This window comes from Falco peregrinus, chromosome 5 (assembly GCF_023634155.1).
Source record: "Falco peregrinus isolate bFalPer1 chromosome 5, bFalPer1.pri, whole genome shotgun sequence".
NCBI lineage: Eukaryota > Metazoa > Chordata > Aves > Falconiformes > Falconidae > Falco > Falco peregrinus.
In genome coordinates this window covers 107,983,639-108,003,817 of record NC_073725.1, presented here as the reverse complement: position 1 = coordinate 108,003,817, position 20,179 = coordinate 107,983,639, and the positions used below count along the sequence as shown (strand labels likewise).

Genomic DNA, 20,179 nt, shown 5'->3' with positions numbered 1-20,179 from the left:
GTCTGCCTGTCCAGCTGAGCAGGGCACACCCTGCAGTGAACCAGAGTCTCTGAGTTCTTCTCATCTGCCTCCTCAGGGGCCCCGTGCTGAAGCCATGATGCACAGTGCCGTGGAGCAGGGCAAGTGGGTCTTCTTCCAGAACTGCCACCTGGCCCCCAGCTGGATGCCTTCACTGGAGAGACTTGTCGAGGGCATTGACCCCAGCAAGGTGAGCTGTTCTGCTGAGCAGCCTGCCCACTCTGGGGACAACAGGCAGGAGGCTGGAGCCCTGGGAGGAGCCCAGATCTAGTTCGATCCACAGGTTCCCCATAAAACTAGAGGATCAGTGCAGGAGCAGCTGCAGTGGCTGTGCCTGCGCTCTCTAAGCACTTGCTGCCTTCTGGCTTTCCAGGTGCATCAGGACTTTCGCCTCTGGCTCACCAGTCTACCAAGCAACCACTTCCCTGTGTCCATCCTCCAGAATGGCTCCAAGATGACCATCGAGCCCCCCCGCGGAGTCAAGGCCAACCTGCTCAAGTCCTACATTAGTTTCAGTGATGACTTCTTGAATTGCTGCCTCAAGGTAAGACTCAGCTCATGCTTTGGTTTGCTGTCCCCAGCCCATGCCTGCTCCAATGTATGCTTTCCACCTGGATATTGCTTCTCTCAAGACATAGGTCTTCTCTCCGCTAGCACTCTCACATTTTAGAGAAGGGCTGGTGGTATTTCTCGGAAGCTCGTATCTACTCTGCGAGCCAATTAAGTTTCACTTTGGGAAACAGAAGCAGCAGGATTGTGGAGGCCTGGGCTAAGACACTTGCAGCTTTCAAGCAAGGGGTTGGGCCACAGCCTTCACCTCTCCAGGCTCCAGCTGGAACTACTCAACTGGCACATGTCTGCCAGGTCCCAGCAGGAGCTGACTCCATCCAGGGATGCTTCCTCCCAAGCTGAGCACCTCTTATACCCTGCTCCCCTGCCCACAGGTTGCAGAGTTTAAATCTTTGTTGCTGTCACTTTGCTTCTTCCATGGGAACATGCTGGAGAGGAGAAAGTTTGGGCCTCTGGGGTTCAACATCCCCTATGAGTTCACAGATGGAGACCTCCGCATTTGCATCAGTCAGCTACAGATGTTCTTGAGTGAATACACAGACATCCCATTCAAGGTAAGTGTGTGAGCCGGCCCCTCCTGTCAGCAGGAACAGGCTTGTGATGCGTGTGTGGGTCAGAAAGCCACAGCAGAGTCCTTCGCAGGTTCTGAAGTACACGGCTGGGGAGATCAACTACGGTGGCCGTGTGACTGACGACTGGGACAGGCGCTGCATCATGAGTATTTTGGAAGATTTCTACAAGCCTGAGGTTTTAATTCCTGAGTTTGCCTATTCCGAATCAGGGATCTACAAGCAGATCAGTACCTCTTCTGACCTTGACGTAAGTACTCAAGTAACAAATTGCAGCTCATAGATCCAGATGGGTCATCATAGTGCAAAAGGGATCTACTCCTCCCTGAAACCCCCTGCATTTCCAGTGCCCTGAGGGAATGTAAGTTTGTAAGAAAGTGGGGATCTTCAGCTGTGTTCAGGAAGCTGCAAGATAAGGAAAATCTTTTCCCTGTGCTCAGGAGGTGGTAGCAGCTATACCAGAGTTCCCCAGCTGAAATCACTCTAAACCATTTTGGTAACACCTACCTAAAGTACCTGAGGAGCTCTGAAGGAGACACAGCAGGAGGGTCACTGCCAAGCTGCCTGTTCTCACAGCGTGTGTTTCCTTCCACACAAGTGCAATTTAACTCCCCAGCCAGAGCACAAACCACGGCCTCCACTCAGACACCAAACCTGCCTCAGGGGAGCTGCCACCCCGCCAGCCTCTCCAGCAGCCCAAGTCCCGCAGCAGCAAGCATTGCTCTGGGCACACATAAACTGTCCCGAAGTCAAAGCCACAAGTTGCATTTCCTGGTTGTGACGGGACAAAGAGCTGTGTAACAGTCAGATGAATGAACCCCAAGCACCAAGAGGAGGAGGATCTCCCGAGTCTGTGATCTGCTGGGTTTAGCTTATCCAGCAACACTGGTTTAGTAATCTCGTTCAGGCCAGGCCTGTAGCAGCCTGATGGGGCACTGCAGCTTTATCCCTGCGCTTTTGGCCTCACAGCCTGTGCGGGTTCCTCTCCAGGGCTACCTCCAGTACATCAAGAACCTGCCGCTCAATGATAGCCCAGAGTTTTTTGGTTTACATGACAATGCCAACATCACCTTCGCTCAGAAGGAGACCTTTGCTCTGCTGGGAGCCATTACGCAGCTGCAACCCAAGACCTTCAAGCTGGGAATGTGCAGCAGGGAAGAGGTGGGTGCCCTGATCCCATCGGTGCTCTGGCAGCCAGTGCCCAGCACAGGCAGCAGCACAAACGCCAGCTCTCAGCAGGTGCCACCCTGCCTGCTGGGTGCCAGCAACGGCACTGCCATCCAGGCATTAGCTCTCCCCTTCCCAGCAGCCATGGCCAGAAGGATGCTCACCCACTTGCTGCCTTCCTTCTAGCTGGTGGAGGAGACCTGCAAGGACATCCTGGCAAAGCTGCCAGCCCCCATGAACCTGCAGGAGGTGATCCACAAATACCCGCTGCTCTACGAAGAGTCCATGAACACAGTGCTGGTACAGGAAGTGATCAGGTAAAACCACTGCGGGATCACGTCCTGGGCCAGGAACCAGCTGGTCCCTTGGTGAACAGCAGAGATGTGCAGGCCCCTGCCCCTCCCTGCCCCCCACCTTTGAGGAACTTCATTGCTGGACATGGCAGTGGGGTTGGCAGACAAGCTAACAACTGTCTTATCCCCACCAGGACCTTCAGCTGATCCCTGTCCTGTGGGGACTCATTGGTGTCTCCATCTGCTAACATCTCTGCTAACATCAGCAGTTCAGGGCTGGGACAGGGGTCAGCTATGAGACCCCGTTAAAGAGGAATGGGGCTGGCGGAGCTTCGCTCACGCAGCGATCCATACTCTCTTTCTCGGTAGGTACAACAAACTCCTGGAGGTGGTTGCTCAGACACTAAAGGATTTGCTGAAAGCTCTCCAGGGCCTGGTTGTGATGTCCTCTCAGCTGGAGCTGATGGCCAGCAGCTTGTACAACAACACTGTTCCCGAGATGTGGAATGCCAAGGTACGTGTCCCAGCCAGCCCAGCTGCCCACAGGAGCTCACCCCAGCCGGGGAATGGGTCACTAGTCACCACAGCTGGACTGGGCTGCTTCACATGGAGCTGCCTCTTACTCCCCTGCCTTGGACGTGTCTCCTGCCTAGTGCAGCTTGCGCTTGTTTCCAGCTCCAGGCTGGATGAACCTCTGGGCAGCTGTCAGCAACTGGGGCACAAGGTCCAGGATGTCCTTGATTGTGTTCAACACCTTCCTCTGTGACTGCCCCGCAGGCCTACCCATCGCTGAAGCCCTTGGCATCCTGGGTGAATGACTTGGTGCAGCGGATTGAATTCCTGCAGAATTGGGTCAGCCGTGGGATCCCCTCCGTGTTCTGGATCAGCGGGTTCTTCTTCCCCCAGGCCTTCCTCACTGGGACACTGCAGAACTTTGCCAGGAAGTCCGGCGTCCCCATTGACACCATCTCGTTCAGCTTCAAGGTCAGTGAGCTGGAGGCTCTGGATTTTTCTGGGTTATTTTTGCAGTGTGCTGCTAGAAAGCCACAAAGGCAGCAGTTCTAGCCCTGGCCTGCCCAAGAGGTGAAGCCACTAGCTGCACTGCTGCCCACAGAGCCCGTCATCCCCTTGGTGCTCAGATACAGCCACCCACTGTCAGACACCTCCACAAGGCGAGCAGGGGCTTCTCTGCCTCCCCAGACCTGCTCGCATCCCCTGCCCCAGGCACGATGCAGGGTGCCCGAAAACCCAGCCCAGCCCACGGGAGAGCTGGGGCAGGCGCCCCTTCGGCAGCGCTGACTTAACCAAGAGCAGCCCAAGGGGGTCCCTGGGGCTGACCAAGGGAGACGCCTCGCTGAAGTGCCCTGGGCCCACTCCCCTCTGCAGGTAATGAAGGAGTCGGTGAGCCAGCTCACTCGCCACCCTGCCCAAGGCTGCTACATCCACGGCTTGTTTCTTGAAGGCGCCCGCTGGGACCCCGCTGCCTTTCAGCTGGCGGAGTCGCGCCCCAGGGAGCTTTACACAGAGATGGCCGTCATCTGGCTGCTTCCCGGCCCCAGCCGCAAGCCTCCAGCTGCTGGCACCTATCTGTGCCCGATCTATAAGACTCTCAATCGTGCAGGTAGGTGCCCTGAAGATGGATCTCCAGGATAAGCGCTAGGAAGGGCAGCCCAGGAGAGGCTACAGGAGTTCCTCCTGCCACGCACTGGCATGGAGCGAGGCAGTGTTGGCTGAGACCATCCAGGAACAAAAAAAGATTTCTCCTGCTGTGGTCGTGGAGCCTGAGCAGCCAGGCACCCTGGCTCTGCGAGCAGTGCCTCTGGCCAGGGGATCGCACATGGGCTCACGGGTATGGGGCAGGGGTCACAGGTCAGTGTGGTGCAGCAGGGTCTGCAGTACCACCTCCTGCCGTTGTTTCCCCCATTACAGGTACGCTGTCAACAACAGGCCACTCCACCAACTACGTGATTGCTGTGGAGATCCCTACTAACAAGCCCCAGAAACACTGGATCAAACGGGGCACAGCCCTGATCTGCGCCCTGGATTTCTAGCCAGAAAACCCACCAGCCCAGGAGGGGCCTGGCAGCCTGAGCTGGGGGCTCTGCCATCCTGCGCAGAGGTGTAGCGGGTGCCAAGTGCCAACTGCCAGCAGCTGCTGCCCTCTCCTCCTGTTCTCTGCGCTGTGTCAATAAATTAACTGGACTCCACCAGTATCACATTCACCCGGTGTTGCAATCCCTACACTTACCTGTTTTTTAGCACCACAGAAGTGCTGCTGGCATGGACAGCACGGCCCGGAGCCACGTGCTCAGTGCTCCTGCCTTCCCTTGCACACCCCTGCCTTCCCTCGCACACCCCTGCCCTGGCTGGCTGTTACAGGATAGCTTTATTCCTTCAGACAGATCCATTATTTACAGCACTTGATACTAGACACAGCAAGAGATGGGATTTTCTTCCCTTCAACAAATACCGAAAGAACAGCCTCATTCCATAGTCAAGACCTGTACAAACTTGCACATTTGCAAAATTCAGTCCTCTCCCATGACAGCACCCCTCGGCCCAGCTCTGCCTCAGGACACCTCTGGAGGGGTGCTGACCTCTGGCTTCTCAGTTCGGCTGGGTTGCTGGGGACAGGCCCAAGACCATGTGCAGGAGGTGGCAGGCGAGGGCCAGGCCAGGCGCTGCGGCAGGGAGCAGGCTGCTGCCCACACCAGTGAGCTCTGGATGAGCAGCTTTGTGCTCCCGCCACTGCTTCCACCCTCCCCTGCAGCCCCCATGCCACCCCGAGTGTTGCAGCACCCAGGCACCTCTCCCCACGCTGCAAGGCTTCACCAAGGGACTCCACACCCAGCGTCCACCCTGGCACAGTGCCCAGCAGCACCCAGGCCACCTGATGAACTTGGTCTGTTCGTAATTGACAGGGATTCAGAACTGGGCCTGGAGCAACCCTGTGTGACCCACCAGCACCGCCAGGGCCAGAGCTGGTCCCTAGGAGAGCAGCCATGGCAGCAGAGCCACGCGCCGCCCCCCAGCACCACCACCGAGGGCTGGGCACAAGGCCCAGCTCCAGGGACAACCCCACCCCCCCTCCCCTGGCACTGGGGGTGGCACCAAGCCCAGAGCTGCGAGGGCTGGGCAAGGCAGGACCTGCACAGCCACCCAGGGGGCGGTTCTGGAAACCAGGTAGCAGGGAGGCAGGTGAGCGCAGGAGAATGGGCTCTGCCCAGGAGCCACCTTGCTCGGCAACGGCCAAAGCAGGGGTCAGAACCAAAAATAACTTGGGGAAGGGAGGGAGAGGGATAGGAGACAGACATAGATGGCCTGGGGAAGCGTAGAGCTGAAGGCCTGGACACAGGAGGACACAAGCCACAGCCAGCTGCAGCCAGCACGACCTTGCATCAGCATCGCCGGTGTTCACCATCGGAGCCGACTCGGGCCAGGTGGGCTCTCCCTCTCCTGCTGCAGTCCTTGGCCACAGTGCCGAGACACAGGCCCACAGCATGTGTGTGCTGCCGCAGCACGCTCAGGCAGCCGGGCACGCCAGCTTGCCTTCTGCTGCGGCTGCAGGGACTTCCCTCAAGACAACATGTTCCTGCCTTTCACAGCTCAGGCTCAGAGGAAAACCCGATTTCTCTTTGTCCCCAGGCTCCACGTCAGCTGAGGGCTTGTCACTGTGGTCCGTCTTCCTTAGGCAAAATGTAACGTAGATCCAAGTGCCACTGCCCAAAGCCACAGAGCCCAGCTGCTTCTCACAGTCTTGACTCCCAGGCTACTGACGCTTGGCTTTATACGGGCGGGAGCGTTTCCGGCGATCTGGCTTCCTCTGCTTGTGCAGCCGGCCGATGCTGACCCCCTGCCGCCTGCGGACCGAGATGTTCTGCTCCACGAGGCTGGCCAGCATGCCTGCAGGGTGAGGCAGACAGATATGCCCACACTGGAGCGCTGCTATTGCCCATGCAAGGGTGCAGCCCTCCCCCTCTCGCCCAAAACCCATTAGTGGGCTCCTCCTGGGACTGTAAAATCAGAAGAACATAGACCAGAGACGCGCAGCTCCCCAGACTGAGCGCTACCCTCATGCCCCAGGGCAGGGTGAGCTTCCCAGGCTCCCAGCTGCTGCTCTGCCGCGCTCAGCACGGCTCCCCCAGCTGAATCGGAACCCTGCGCTCCACCCCCTCGGCCGCACAGCACAGCTCACCTTCCTGGGCCAGCATGGAGATGAAGGTACATATGAACTCATCGTAGTTGTGGGTTCTCCTCTGGTCATCGATCTACAAAGAGAGGAAAAATTCACAAATAATCCACAAACGGGTGGCACGGATGAAGGAGAGCTCAAGGCTAACAGTGAGACCAGAGCAGGCAGGGACCCACCTCCCAGCCCTGTCCTGTCTAGTACACGACTGAGACTGTCCTCATCCCGGTTCAAATGCCAGCATTTTCCACAAAGTGCTGCTGGGGAGAAATCCTGCCAGGCCTTGCAGCAGAGACTGCCCCCCCCCGCTTCCTCCTGTCAGTGCTGCTGTTCGGCGGTGGCTCAGCTGCAGCGCTCCCCATCCTCCTCAGGCTAGTCAGTGCTGCCCAGGGGCTTCAGTCTGTCCTGGCGGAAGCTCTGCCCCGTAAGGCTGGTTGGTAATGGGAAAGGGACCCTGAATACTTCCCATCGCCATTCTCAGCTGAACCGCTCTCCCTTCTCTTTGGTGTAAAGGCAGAAGCATTCGGGGAGCTAAACTGGCAATGCAAACAAGTCATCAACAAACAAACCTTGAATTTCTTCCTCTTCTCCACCTCTTCCTTCAGGCACGCCTCATAGTTTGCAATCTCTGCCTCCACACACTTGAGCAGTGCCAGCAGCTCCTGTCAGGATCAAGCAGACCAAACATGAGCAGACAGACCCCTGCCACAGCACAGGAGCGAGCTGGTAAGTGGCTGGGAAAGGGAGGATTTGTCAAAGTAAAAAACACTTGCCAGGGTAGGGGGGTGGGGGATCAGTTCACTGTAGGGAATTTCTGAGCCAGGGGGTGATCAATCAGGCAGCACTACGGCCAGTCCCAGAGGAGGAGCTGGGTTCTGCTCGAGCCTGGCCCAGCCCCGCGTATCTGGTTCTCTGGGACAGGGGGAAGGGTTGTGTGCATACCTGAGGGACACCCCAGGGCCTGGTTATTCTCAATAACAAAATCTCAAGACTTCTCTTTCGAGTAAAACAGTTTCTAGCCCAGGTCTCTTCCAAGAAGCTCTTGATGTGCTTGTGCTGCCTGAGCCTAGTCCTGCCTTTGCTGGTGGGCACAGGCAGCGAAGGTACCAGCAGGCTGGGATTTGGGGGTGCAGGGTCCCACCAGCCTCTGGCTCAAAGGAGAGCAGAGCACAGCACGCCCAATGTCTCGGCTGCAGGAGACAGCAGCTCTGCTCGCTGCCAAGGCAAACGTCCCTGCGATGATGCAAGGCACACCACCTGCGCTGCCCTATGCCTCGAGGCACAGCTGCTGCGACACGTGAGCGGGACAGCGTGCACACGCAGTTCAGTCACTGCCAGCGCTGCTGCATCTCTGGGTGAGCGCAGGGAGCTCCAGGCTCCCAGGGCTGTCACAGCACAAAACTCACCTTGGGAGAATACTTTTCCCCCCCAGGGTGATCACTGGTCCTGCCAAGTCCCACCTTCTCTTTGCTGTCACTGGCCTCACTGCCCTCCTTCTCGTCCGGTTTGATTGCGACTGGGGCCTCTTCACCGGGTTTGATGGAAGGCGGGGAGCTTTTACCCCCATCTGTGGGCACAGGAAGGAAGCATTAGGAGCCATCAGCCACCGTAAAGGACCAGGATCCACTCCCGAAGTCAAAGGACACTATCCCACCACCACAGGGGAAATGCCACCCTTCCAAAAGTTGGCAGGCACCTACCTGCAACAGCCAGCGGGCAGAACACACCGTCCTCCGTGAGGTGTAGCAGCCCGGTGCTGATAACGGGCCCCAAGTCCCTGACAGCCCGGTTGTAGCGCATGCAGTCAACACGCAGCAGGCCGTCCTCCTCGCCAAAGAGCACCTTGGAGATGTGGGAGGTGACGGGGCTGGAGGGGCGGGTGGGGTTGGCCGAGCGGATGGGAGAGCGCAGCGGGGAGTTGAAGGCGCTGCCGATCTCCGAGGCCGTGTCCGTGCTCTCGTTGCTGGGGGTGGGAGAGGGCTGGGAGTGGGTGACCACCGCCACGGCAGTGCCCCCGCTGCTCGTCTTGATGGACAGGGGAATGGAAAGATCCTTTTGAGATTCCTTCAGTTTCTCAGCCAGGACATTGATGGTATTGGGCTGGAGGACGGAGAGCTGGCCATCCGCAGCCCCCGCCACATGCTCTTGCTTTACCTGCCCTTTCCTTTTGTACCTGCCCGGGAACACAGCGGGGAAGGTGAGTAGCTGGTAGAAGGAGGTGGGGGCCCAGTGCAGCCACTGGCAGCTCTGCACTCAGCAGTCCAGGCTGTCTGCTGGGATGAATCAAGGCCTGACACATTTCTAGGTCATCCCCACTGCCACCATCTTCTCTGGCAGCACCCCAATACCACTGAACCGCTCAGCTGCGGGTACCTGTACGCAGCTAGGGGGGCACAGCGCGCTGCATACCCCTGCTCTTCTTCCAGAAGCCCCAAAAGCACCCTCTCTGCGACCCCACCTTCCTGACCTTGGCAGCAGTCTGAGCACACCACCACTGTCACCAGGAGCCGATCTGGCAATCAGCACTAGGGAACTGAGGTTCCCCAAAGCTGCCAATACACAGAGCCAAAACCGCGGGCTGATTGTGAACAGCTACAGCAGGGCTTCACACGGTCCAGCAAGCGAACAGTAAAACGGCAGGCAAAGAGAACAGCCCTGACGGCACACGCAGGTGCAAGCTCTAACACAACTATCAGCGCTCAGGAAAGAGATCTGGAAGTCACCCCCACTGGTTCTGCAAACGTCAGCTCCCTCCCCGCCTCCCTCAGCTCAAGCCGTCACCTGATGGCCGAGCTGGTGTTACGAACTTCATCATCGTCATCGTCATCATAGTCATCCTCATCATCTGAGTACTGCTGGTGCTGTCGGACTGGGACCCGGCTGCGACCCACTCCTGCTGCAAGGTCTTCTTCTTCCTGCAACACACAGTTGCTGATGGCCTGCCAGCAGCAGGGCAGGGAGGAAGAGCCCAGCGGTCACATCCTCAGTCCCCCTGCCCCTTCCAAGAGGAGATGGGGGACTCTTCCCCATGCTTGCTCAGCTGACCCACATCAGTGCCAACCTCTTTTGCCAGGACAGCCTTTATTTACCCTCTCACCTCCCAGCCTGGGTGAGTACGAGGGCAGGCAGGCTGAAAGGGCAGGGGAAGGGCTCCGACCAGCTGACAGCCACAGTCCCACAGAGGTGAGGGATGGGAAGTAAAAAGCTCAGCTCGAGTCAGGCATGCTGCTGGCCTGGAGCTCCAGCTTACCTGCATGGGGGACTTGGCATAGTTGTGATTATCCAGGAAGGCTGGCAACCTCTGCACGATGGGGTTGGGGTTTCCTGGAGGTGCTCCATTGATACTGCTCGCTGACGTCTTTGCTGCTGCTTTGGATTTGTTGGGTGGGCTCTGCGTGGCCACAGGGTGGCCCTGGCTGGTGGGCTCGTCAGTGCCGTCTGCCATACAAGCACAGCACAGCCTTTCATGACCAGCACCATCACTTTTTACTCAATGTCCTCTGCCACCCTTTGCCCACCCCATGTAAAAGAAGAGCTCTTACACTCCACCAGACCATCACACCCACTTCCCGTTCCACCTCCAGCTGTCACCACTGCCCCCAAGCTTAAGCTCTCCTGTTCCCAAGCTCCATGTCTCTCCAACACTGCTCCCAGGCACAGAAGCATCTACCACACCCCAGCACAGTGCATACAGAGCTGGGCTTGGAGAAACAAAAGCGAAGCTGACCATAAAACAGCCTCCAGCTACAGGTCAGCCAACCGTTGTCACCGGCCCGTGCTCACTCCACTACAAGCCAAGCTGGCTGGCAGGTTCCACCACTGGTACAGGGGTCTACCTGGGTGGGTGCTCTCCGGAGTCACAGTCTTTATGCTGGCTGGCTTTGCCTCTTCAGGAGGCTGAGACTCCTGAGACTTCTGGGTCTGGATCAGCTCAGGCTGAGTTACTCGGATAAGCTTGAAGGCAAATGACAGATAAGACACTGAGTGCTAGACCGAGATAACCCAAACCACATCTCTCCTGTTCAAGCACCGTAGAACAACTCATGAGGGTGGGCCAGCTGCTGACCACCTGTATCAACCAATAATGCCATGGATAACCTCCCAGGTGAGCAGCAAAAGGCCAAGCAGAGAGGCCGGTTAATTCCTGTTCCCAGAGATTTCCCAAGGCCAAAAAAAACCCCAAAATCCAGGGCCCCCACAGCACAGGGAGATGCCCTGAAAACAGCCTATTCCTACCCCAGGCTCACAACTCCCTCAGAGCTTGGGCTGTCCTACCTGCTGCAAGGCCTCCAGCACAGTCTGGCGGTTCATCTTCAGGATGTGCAGTTTAGACTCATACTTCATTCTCCGATCAGGCACCACCGCCATCAGGTTGAAGCGGATGTCGTGGTACGGCTCCCTGCAGGAAGGGACAGCAGCCGTCAGGCACGAACTGGCAGGGAAAAGCCCGTCTCCCAGCAAGAGGGGCGAGCAGGCTGCCAGCCATACCCTGCACACCCCCCGAGGGCTCCTTCCAGGCAGCACCTCCCCTGCCCTGGAGTTTAACACCAACACACAGGAGGCTTTTCCTCCAAAACCAAGTCAAGTTCACACTGGCTGAAGAAGCAGGACAAAGCTGCTTCAGCCACAACACAAAACACCCGTCACAGAATCACAGCTTGGTTGGGAAGGGACCTGTGGGGGTCATCTGCTCCCAGCCCCTGCTCCAGCAGAGTCACCCAGAGCCAGTTGCTCAGGACCATATCCATACAACCTTTGAGTATCTCCAAGGATGGAGACCCCATAACCTCTCTGGGCAACCTATGCCAGCACTTGGTCACTCCCATGCCCCAGCATCCAAGAATCCCAGCTCAGGACCAGAAGCACCGTTCCATCTCCTATGGACTCGAGCTAACAGGAACCTGATCTGGCCCCTCTTAATCCTGCATGGCCATTTGCAGGGACTACCCTGCACGCTCTGAAGGCTGGCAAATTACATGCAAGAGAAGGCGAGGAAGCAGCACACCGGCACCTCTCCCCAGGCAATGTTCTCCACCCCCCACTTCCACAACTTGTCACACAAAGCCCACAGTAGAAATAACCCAGGGACGAATGGCAAGGGGCCAGTGCCTGCACCATGGCCTGGGTCATTACCCTGCAGTGGCCAGGCCGATGCGCTCCATGATCACTCTCCTGGCTTTGTCCGTCCATTCCTCATCGTCAGCCCACGGCCCTGTGATAACGAGACATTAGCTGGACTGAGCAACGCAGGCCAAGGCTCCTGCTTCAGACTCACAGAGCAGATCCTGCCACCTCCAACAGAGGCAACGTCGTGGCTCCCTTACATACCAGGGATCAAGCCAAGAAGGGGCCCAGGAAGCAGAAGGACCGTGCTGTCAGCCCATACATGGAATCCCCTGCTTCTGCCTTCCAAATGGAAAATGGGAGCTATGTGCTGGGCAGAAAGGTGAATTTTGAACCCTACAGACCACAAGCGATTCAAGGCTCGGGCTTATAAAGTCCAAGGAAATCTCAGCTCTTGCTGGGATTCACCTGCTGCTGGATCTGGTGCCATGCTTAAGTAACCCAAGCACACAAAGCGGGTACCTTACCAAAGAATCTAACAGACAGAAGCAAAGTCCTAGCAGGGATAACTAAGTGTCTGAAAGAGAGAACTGAGTGGTCAGGTTGTAAGAGATGGAAGTAACCCGAGCGGCCTGCTGGGATCTGCGTTGGGATCCTGTGCCTCATCACACAGTGGTTACTTGGCACAAGGGAAGAGTAAGGAAGAGACAAGTTCTGCTTGCAATACTGAGTTATTTCAGAGCTGCAGAAGGACCTCATGACCCTGAGCAACCAGGGAGGAAAATACAGTGCAATGCATACAGAAATAATTGCCTTCTAGACAGTCCCCAGTGCGTAGGCTCCAAAATGAGCTGTCAAAACTCAGGATGAATCTGGGAGCCATTGGAGTGATTCTCCACAAACATCAGCTAATGCTTAGAGACAATGAAAAATAATACATACATTTGGACATACCAGGGTGTCTATTCAACTCTGTCAAAAAGTAGGGACAGGCAGGTTCTTACCATGGTCAATGGGATAGACCTTCAGCCCATCCAGCTCAAACAGCCGTCCCTTGATAGGGACATAACTGACAAAATGAAAAGCCTCCATGGTTCGCACAGCACTGATACCGTTCTGCTTTTCTGGCAAGTGGCGTGGCTCCGGCCTGCAAAGGCAAGACAGGTGAGAGGTCAGAGGACAGTCTGCCGCCTCCGGCGAAAGCGAGCTGCGTGACACCCGCTCACTCACCTGGCATGGCTGTTATGGGCCTTGGCCAGCTCTGGGGCATTGCCGATGGCATAGCCTTTGCTCTGCAGCAAACAGCAAGAGAAGAAAACAACTGAGAAGCGTCAGGCAACAAACAAAATGCTTCACCCACCAGCTCCCTGCTCCCTCTCTCCCTCCCTCGACACACAGCACTGGGAGAGCAGCTTTCACGCACACCCTCTGCTCTGCTGAGTTACAGGTAAAAACCACACAATTTCCGCTACAGAAATTACAGTTGGAGAAACACAGACTTCAAGATAGGTCTGAAGGTAGGAGAGAGAACTTTTGACCATAGACTGAGCTAGGGAATAACATGACAGAAGGCTCAGAGCTACACCCAGAGTAAGGGGACCAAGGCTCTGAGCAAGGCAAGGTAGGAAGATGAGTGAGAAGAGGCAATACTGATGTAGCGTGCAGCCACAAAGGCCTGGAGAGGAGCCAGCTTGTTAGAGCATCATCCTGAGAGGGGAGCGAGAGGCAGATTCACACGCACCACCCATGCACAGCCCTGCACACCCCTGCCCCTACCTCAGGGCTAAATCCTTTGGTGAAATCCTTCATGCGGCTCAGCGTGGGGCCCAGGTCGACATTGTTGCAGTTCAGGAGGACACTCAGCAGGGCGTGGGTGGCACAGGAATTGGGGATCAGCTGGAGGGTGACATAAGGACCATCTTAACCGGCAGGAACAAGGAAACCCTTCAACAACCCCTCAGTATCAACAATAATCAATGAAAAGTATTACCAAGAACCAGATGTGAGAGCAGCAACCTGACCTCAGCTCTCAAGAGAAGGAAGGTCAGTCAGTGCTGTTTAGCAAGCCACACCATGTCCCATGAGCATCTGCTCACAGTGCAGGCCACAGACAGGCTCGCAGCGCTCAGGATGCTCAGGGGAGAGACTCCCAGGAAAGAGGAGCTGCCTTAGGACCATCAAGAGCAGTACAGCCTCTCAGTACCATGTTGGTTCCTTGAGGTATCACATGAGACACACACATACACACACGCACACTCTCCCCTTGCCTCTAGCCTACCTGGTGAGCAAAGAACATGTTATTAACGATGTCATCATCAATGACCGACGTCTCATCCACCAGGGTAGAGACCTTTCGGCGTGATCTGCGCTCCTCAATCCACTTGAACAGGAAGATGAACCCATACACAGGGCTGCAGAGAGAAGTCAACAGCTGCATTGTTTTGGATGGACCACATCAGTGGGGCTGCTCTGCCAAGCGTCTGTTTCAAACCGTGGGCACAGCAAAGAAAGAGGAAAAGCAGAACCACCAACCCCATCTTTCTGGAAGTGACCATCCCTGCCACAAATCCCCCCAGCCTCACATCACCGAGGACACTCTCCTAGGCTAATGCTCCAGGCTCAGACAACAATCAAGCTTGAAAACTTTGGGATTTGAGAGGTCTTAAGAGGCTCAAGACAGAAAAATGGGAGGTGAAATTCACCTCTGGACACTGACTGACCTGCAGAACAGTACCTGACCACCCAACGACCTGTCCTTTTCAATGTATGTTGTATTCACCTTCAAGAGGAGTTCAGACAATGGCTTTTAAGAAAGCAACAGCCTCAAAGCCACTTCAAAGCAGCGAGACAGGGAGAAAGCCCCCAGTGCAAGCACGCTGGTTGGCACTGCAGCTCTCCATGGGGAAAGGGAGACGAAGCCCTTGAAGTATGCCCCCACCTGCCCCCACGAGGTCTTTCTCAAGGCAGGAGATTACCTGTCTGCCCCAATCCTGATGAGGCACTCCTGGTTCATCACTTCCAATGCTGACCTCCATGACCAACAAGCTCACACAAGCCCTTCTGAATGCCCAGCAATGAGTTCCCAGGCGCACAGACACATTCTGCTTAATAAAACTCGTACTTTCATGCCTGTGACTTACCCTTGGCATTTGCTCTGCAGGTCATAAATCTCTTCAACCTGCACTCCCTTGACCCCTGCAAACAAAGGGTAGAAGCTGGTGTAAAGGCACCCAGAAAGGACTAGGAGTAATGTTGAGCACAAAACAGACATCCCAGGAAGGTTTCTTGCACTCACCAAAATCTTCAACCAGGAGTGTGAAGAGACCTGGAAAGGAACAAAACCAACAGGTAGGCTACTTGTAGCTGAAGAAAGCAGAGAGGAAACTTGCTGCCACCAGCCCCTGGAAGGTTCCACATGGTCCCAGACCAAGGCACAGCCAGAAAAAATGCAGCACAGCAGCACCAGGATCACACTGACTCCCCAGCAGCAGAACTGTTGAGCCCTGGCTTGCTGCAGAGGTGCTCTGGCTCCCTTTATCCCTCCATCTCTGTTCACCATCCTCTTCCTCGAGAGGACCTGAACCAACCCTCCCCTGCCAGAGCCCAGTGTAGCCAGATCCACTTTCATCATCCTGACCCACTGCAGATGACCTGCCAAGAAGTAAATCCCCACCATGCACAGCAACAGGGAGCACCTAAATGACATGCATGCTTCTAACTGGAGGGAAACAGAGCTAGATTCATCACAGGATATTTTAAAACAAGGCAATTTATGTCCTTGTTAGTGAAAGACAGCCAGTGAAGGGAAAGCCAGCTCACAGCAACAGGGCTGCGGGGAAGTCCGAGTGTCAAAAGGCTCATCTTCATCTCCTTCTCTCCTGGGGGACCAAATCCAAGAGCCTGTCTCCAGTGTCTACAAAATTCCCATTACAGAAGGACATAACCAGAGATACAGAGACAACAGCAAAGAGACCAAAGGATTATTAGACATCAGCAACTGAGCAGCAGCTTCCACTATGATGCCGTAGCAAAGGCAGTTGGCCTAATTTTCAGATGGTCCCCCTGCACCCGGAGTTAGCGAGCTCGAGACTGGAATAATAAATAAATCTGCTTCTTTCACTCCCATACAAAGGCTGCTGAAAGCCTGGGAGGAAGTCCAGGGAATATCAATAAGAAGGATTCAATCCTGAGAAACATCCCTGTAAGCAACAGATTTAAGGAACTCGATGTAAGTGGCTCAGTCAAGAAGGGAAGAGCCCAAGGGGCTTCCACACTGAAGTGAAAATTACTAAAACAGGGAGGAAACTTCTGGGAGCAAAAAGTCTTCATTAATTTAGCAGAAAACACTGTATTTCTTACAAAATTGTCAGTGGGTAGAAACATGCTATGGAAATAACATGCTTTGAACCAGTGACAGCCTCCTCACCCACGCAAGGCCATTACACCAAACCCCAGCACCTTTCTGACAGAGATGGTTTTGCTCAAAATACTTGATGCTGTGGAGGGCTGTGTCGTACAGGTGACAGCTACAGAGACTTCAGGCAGTGCCACAGCCTCGCTGTGTTCTTTGCAGCAAGGCGCTTAGGGCAAGCGGTCCTTGCAGACCATAAGAGTCTTCAGATGCTCATTACAGCCATGGCTCTTGTTCCCTCTTTAGATGGCATCTGTTATGGAAGCAGGAGTCACAGCTGCTTACAGGTAGAGTCTCTCAACTGTAAAAGCTTCCGCAAAAGTCAAAGGCCTCACTCCTCTCCAGTTTCAGCAGTTACAGTCTACTGATCACAGCAAAACACATGATGTGAGATGTGAACCATATCACAAGCTCTGCCTTGCAGCCAGTGAAGATTTGCATCAGCACAAGGCCTTGCAAACACAAACAACCATAAATGCCGAAAGCAGCACTGCTCCTACGGGTACCACCAGAAGGAGAAGACCAAGCAGGACTTCCAAGCTCGCTATGGCTCAGCCCAGAGCACTCCCACATCCCTGCAGCAGCCCTCCAGGACCATGCACTAGACCGGCAGGGCTGCACCAAAGGAGACGGGAAGCCAGCTGTTGCATGCTTTCCTCCAGTCTGATCAACATCGCTGCGTAGTCAGAGAAAGGATGAAGCCAAACTTCTCCAAGCGTACCATGAAAGGACAAGAAGTGATGGGAACAAGCTGCAGCAACAGAAATTCTGCCTATACACCAGAAAAAAAACAATTCTTCACTACCAGCACAGTCAGCCCTGGGACCAGGGTGCAGAAATCTCCTTCTTGGGCATATTCAACCAGACATGGCCACAAGCGACCTGAGCTACCCTTGAAGTTAGCTCTGCTTTGGGCCAAACACTTCCCGGGGTCCCTTCCAACTGAGTTTTTTTCTCCACTTCATTTCAATACTTTGTATTACCTCAGCATCCATAAAAGGCATGATCCTGCTGCTGCCATCCCTCCTGGAACACCCAAACCCCTGTCCCAAATCATTTGGGTCAGCTGGGAGAAACGTTCTGGTGTCCACAAGCACACATAATATTATGCCAGCAGCCTGGAGGTTCCCAAGGCTCCCCTCTCTGCCCAGCAGCCGTGGCAAACAGCCCAAATCTGGATCTACCAACCCTTCCTGAGCAGCAAAGTTTCAAGACCTTCAATCCCAAGCCCCGTGTCAAGGGCCAGGCACCTTATGGGATGTGCTGAAAGCCAAGAGTAGCGCGTGGTTCATTCCTAACTGCTGTCCGAGCTGTCACCTCTGCATCCAAATCTCCACACGTCCAAAGGAGTACAGCTGCAGTGTTCTGAGAGTCTGTCTCTGCCCAGCCAGATTATCTTCCAAGCAAATAACCTTCCCTCCCAGGTGCAAGAATCCAACCCATGTCCTGTCTTTGACATCATCACAATGAAGAAGGAGGAAGATGGGAACAATTTCGGCAATTCCCGAATACCAGTAAAAAGAACATAAAGAGCAGCAAAACCTGGGGTGACGGGAGGCTGACAGCAGATGGAATGCTTCGCTGAGCACAGGAAGATGGGTATAATGCCAGGGGTCCAATTTCCTCACTCAGCCTCAAAACCACACCACCACATCCCAAAGACCGGCTCTCAGCCTCCCAGGGGATGATCCCACATCGCACTACAGCAAGTCAGAGACGTTAAAACAACACTCAGCCAATGCCTCAGCTGACATTGGCTTTGGCCCTCAAATCCTATCCCACAAAACAAAGTCCAGGACCCCACCACAGAAACCACCTTCTCCAATGCAAAGGGAAGGGGACAGCTGTGACCATCCTGGTGCTGGCTGCTCAGGCACCATACCAGGCTCTTCAGCACCTTTCCTGGACTATCTGGGGGAGAGGGTTTGATCCACCCACTCAGCTGCAAAGTGACAACAGTATCTGACACACATGGGATGGAGATGCCACCCTCACATGCTCCCAACTGACAAAGGTTGTCCTCAATCACCCATGTAGGTCTGGGGCAACCACCAGTCAGAGCTGCTTCTGTAGCAAGGGGCATCCCAGATGCATGCCTCTCCCTGTATTTCAGCGATATTTCAGGGTATATTTGCAAAAACCAGAAATGCTTCATGCTACACCCTTGCAGCATTTCAGATGTCTTCCACAGAGACACCTAGCTTTATCAGATCACACGCACACAGAGGTGTCTGGGGTACCTCAGACCTCATGTACAAGTACTACCAGAACCCAGGACCTACTCTGAGCCTTCACCACGCTCCTGCAGCCCTCTTCGCCCCATCCCTCTTCATCACCATCATCACGCACCTCAACCTCCATACCCCCCGTCCTGACATGCCCTTTCCTGCCTGCCCTACACGCTCATAACCTCTCCCTACGCCCCCATGGGCCACGTCCCATACACCACAACCCCACACACTCCCCTTTCCCCCCAGGACTAACGCTACCCCTGCCCCACACACCCCTCCGTGCTCGCCTGCCCTCCCAACCCTCTGCCCGCACCCCCAGGCACCCCCCTGGCGCCCCCAGCAGCCCCCCCGCCCGCCCCAGGCCCTCCTCCCCCCGCACTCCCGCAGCCCCTGCCCCCCTGCACCCGCACGCTAGGCCTGCGCCCTGTAACCCTGCCCACGCACCCCCCACCCCAAGCGCCCCCCCGGCCCAAGCTTCATCCCTGCACCCCACACCCCCCGCCTGCCCCTCAGGGTCCCCCCGGCCTGTTCGTCCGGGCCCCCGGCCCAGGCCCCACCCCGGCCTACCCCTCCGGGCCGCTCCGCCAGCCCCCCGGGCCCGCCCCCGCCCCGCCGCTCACCGGGGTCGCTCTCCAGCTCTAGCCAGCCCTTATTCATCTTCCCGCGGGCCGGGCCGCGCCGCCATGTCCGGCCCCGCCACCCGCCCCGACTCCGGGCCCCGCCGCCGCCGCCGCTGCCCGCCCCTGCGCGTCATCGCTGCGCGACGCTGCGTGACGTCATCGCGCCGCGCCACGGAGGTCCCGCGGAGGCGGGGGAGGTCTGGGGGGGCCGGGGCCTCTCCCTGCCCCGCCCCGGGGCTTCGGGCCCCGGAACCGGAGCGCTGCAGGCCCTCCAGGCCGCGCATGGGCCTCGGGCTCGGCAGCCTCGGCCGCCCCGTGCGGCCTGTGGTGAGGGGCTGGGGCCGGGGCCTGTGGTGAAGGTCCCGGGCCTGGAGCTGGGCCTGTCGTTAGGGGCTGGGCCGCCCCGGCTGGAGGTGTGAGGGCTCCCGGTGAGGCTGAGGCCAGCCGTGTTGGCCCTGACCCTGCCAGCAGCTCTGCTAACGCCGCCTTGGAGGCTGGAAGGCGCCCAGGGCGAGCGTGCGCCCCTGTGCTATGCTTCCTTAGGAAGTGACTAAAAATAGGAGCCGGATCCGTGGCGGGGCCTGTCCCCCGCCATGGCTTTGTTCTGTGGCCGTTCCCACGCGCACCCCATCCCCCAGCACTCCCCTCATCCTGCTCCTGGCCCTGGAATAGGGCTCAGCCAGCTGCGCCAAGGCCCAGGTAGGGCTTGTTCCCTCGTGCAGAGCAGACTGGGGGCAGCGATGCTGTATCTGCCCACTGAAGTTGTCTCCTTCCACCCCCGGGAAGGCTGAGGATGTTCTCATGTTCATTCAGCCCCTGGCAATTCCTAGGGACCCAGGTCGCCTCCATTGCCTGGTCATTGTGAGAGACAAGGCTGGAACTTGAACACTTTTAAAGCCCTCCTACTCCAGCCTTGCTGATGTAAACCTACCCAGGAGTGTCAGGCTCGGCCACCCGAGATTTACTGGGGGAGAGAAGGGGGAGGCCCTTTCAGGGACTGGTTTCTTCTGTATTCTGCCGCAGCTCACCTCAGGGCCAGGTCCTGCA

The 20,179-nt window shown here is 56.4% G+C and overlaps 2 protein-coding genes across 3 annotated transcripts in view; one reads left to right on the top strand and one right to left on the bottom strand.

The window, feature by feature from the left end:
* Window positions 1-4,814, top strand: part of DNAH1 (dynein axonemal heavy chain 1) — a 64,782-nt gene extending 59,968 nt beyond the window's left edge. The window contains exons 67-76 of the mRNA XM_055805200.1: window positions 77-208; window positions 392-562; window positions 963-1,142; window positions 1,231-1,407; window positions 2,148-2,318; window positions 2,511-2,641; window positions 2,987-3,131; window positions 3,395-3,601; window positions 4,004-4,238; window positions 4,547-4,814. Coding sequence (XP_055661175.1) covers window positions 77-208; window positions 392-562; window positions 963-1,142; window positions 1,231-1,407; window positions 2,148-2,318; window positions 2,511-2,641; window positions 2,987-3,131; window positions 3,395-3,601; window positions 4,004-4,238; window positions 4,547-4,668 — 1,671 coding nt within the window. The 3' untranslated portion in view covers window positions 4,669-4,814. The remainder of the gene's footprint in view (window positions 1-76; window positions 209-391; window positions 563-962; window positions 1,143-1,230; window positions 1,408-2,147; window positions 2,319-2,510; window positions 2,642-2,986; window positions 3,132-3,394; window positions 3,602-4,003; window positions 4,239-4,546) is intronic.
* Window positions 4,815-4,984: 170 nt separating this feature from the next.
* BAP1 (BRCA1 associated protein 1) lies at window positions 4,985-19,260 on the bottom strand. Of its 2 annotated transcripts, none has more exons than XM_055806005.1 (17): window positions 19,133-19,260; window positions 15,166-15,195; window positions 15,011-15,065; window positions 14,149-14,281; window positions 13,647-13,766; window positions 13,101-13,162; window positions 12,875-13,017; window positions 11,940-12,018; window positions 11,082-11,205; window positions 10,643-10,760; window positions 10,057-10,244; window positions 9,588-9,721; window positions 8,507-8,979; window positions 8,213-8,373; window positions 7,376-7,468; window positions 6,813-6,885; window positions 4,985-6,520 (listed from the first exon to the last, which is right to left on the bottom strand). In XM_055806005.1, exons 1-17 carry the CDS (start codon window positions 19,167-19,169, stop codon window positions 6,387-6,389), a joined length of 2,157 nt encoding a protein of 718 aa, XP_055661980.1. In that variant the 5' UTR covers window positions 19,170-19,260; the 3' UTR covers window positions 4,985-6,386. The 2 variants fall into 2 exon arrangements, with proteins under 2 accessions (XP_055661980.1, XP_055661982.1); XM_055806007.1 differs by having other exon boundaries at window positions 8,267-8,373.
* Window positions 19,261-20,179: the final 919 nt, after the last annotated feature.

What these genes read in the sequence shown, in the direction of transcription:
- BAP1 (XM_055806005.1), bottom strand. Translation starts at nt 19,169, where the DNA reads ATGAATAAGGGCTGGCTAGAGCTGGAGAGCGACCCCG. An exon ending in CCAAAGGATTTAGCCCTGAG is followed by an intron (nt 13,163 to 13,646) that starts GTAGGGGCAGGG and finishes TGTTTGCTGCAG; the next exon opens with AGCAAAGGCTATGCCATCGG. An exon ending in CTCCATGCTGGCCCAGGAAG is followed by an intron (nt 6,521 to 6,812) that starts GTGAGCTGTGCT and finishes CTCACCCTGCAG; the next exon opens with GCATGCTGGCCAGCCTCGTG.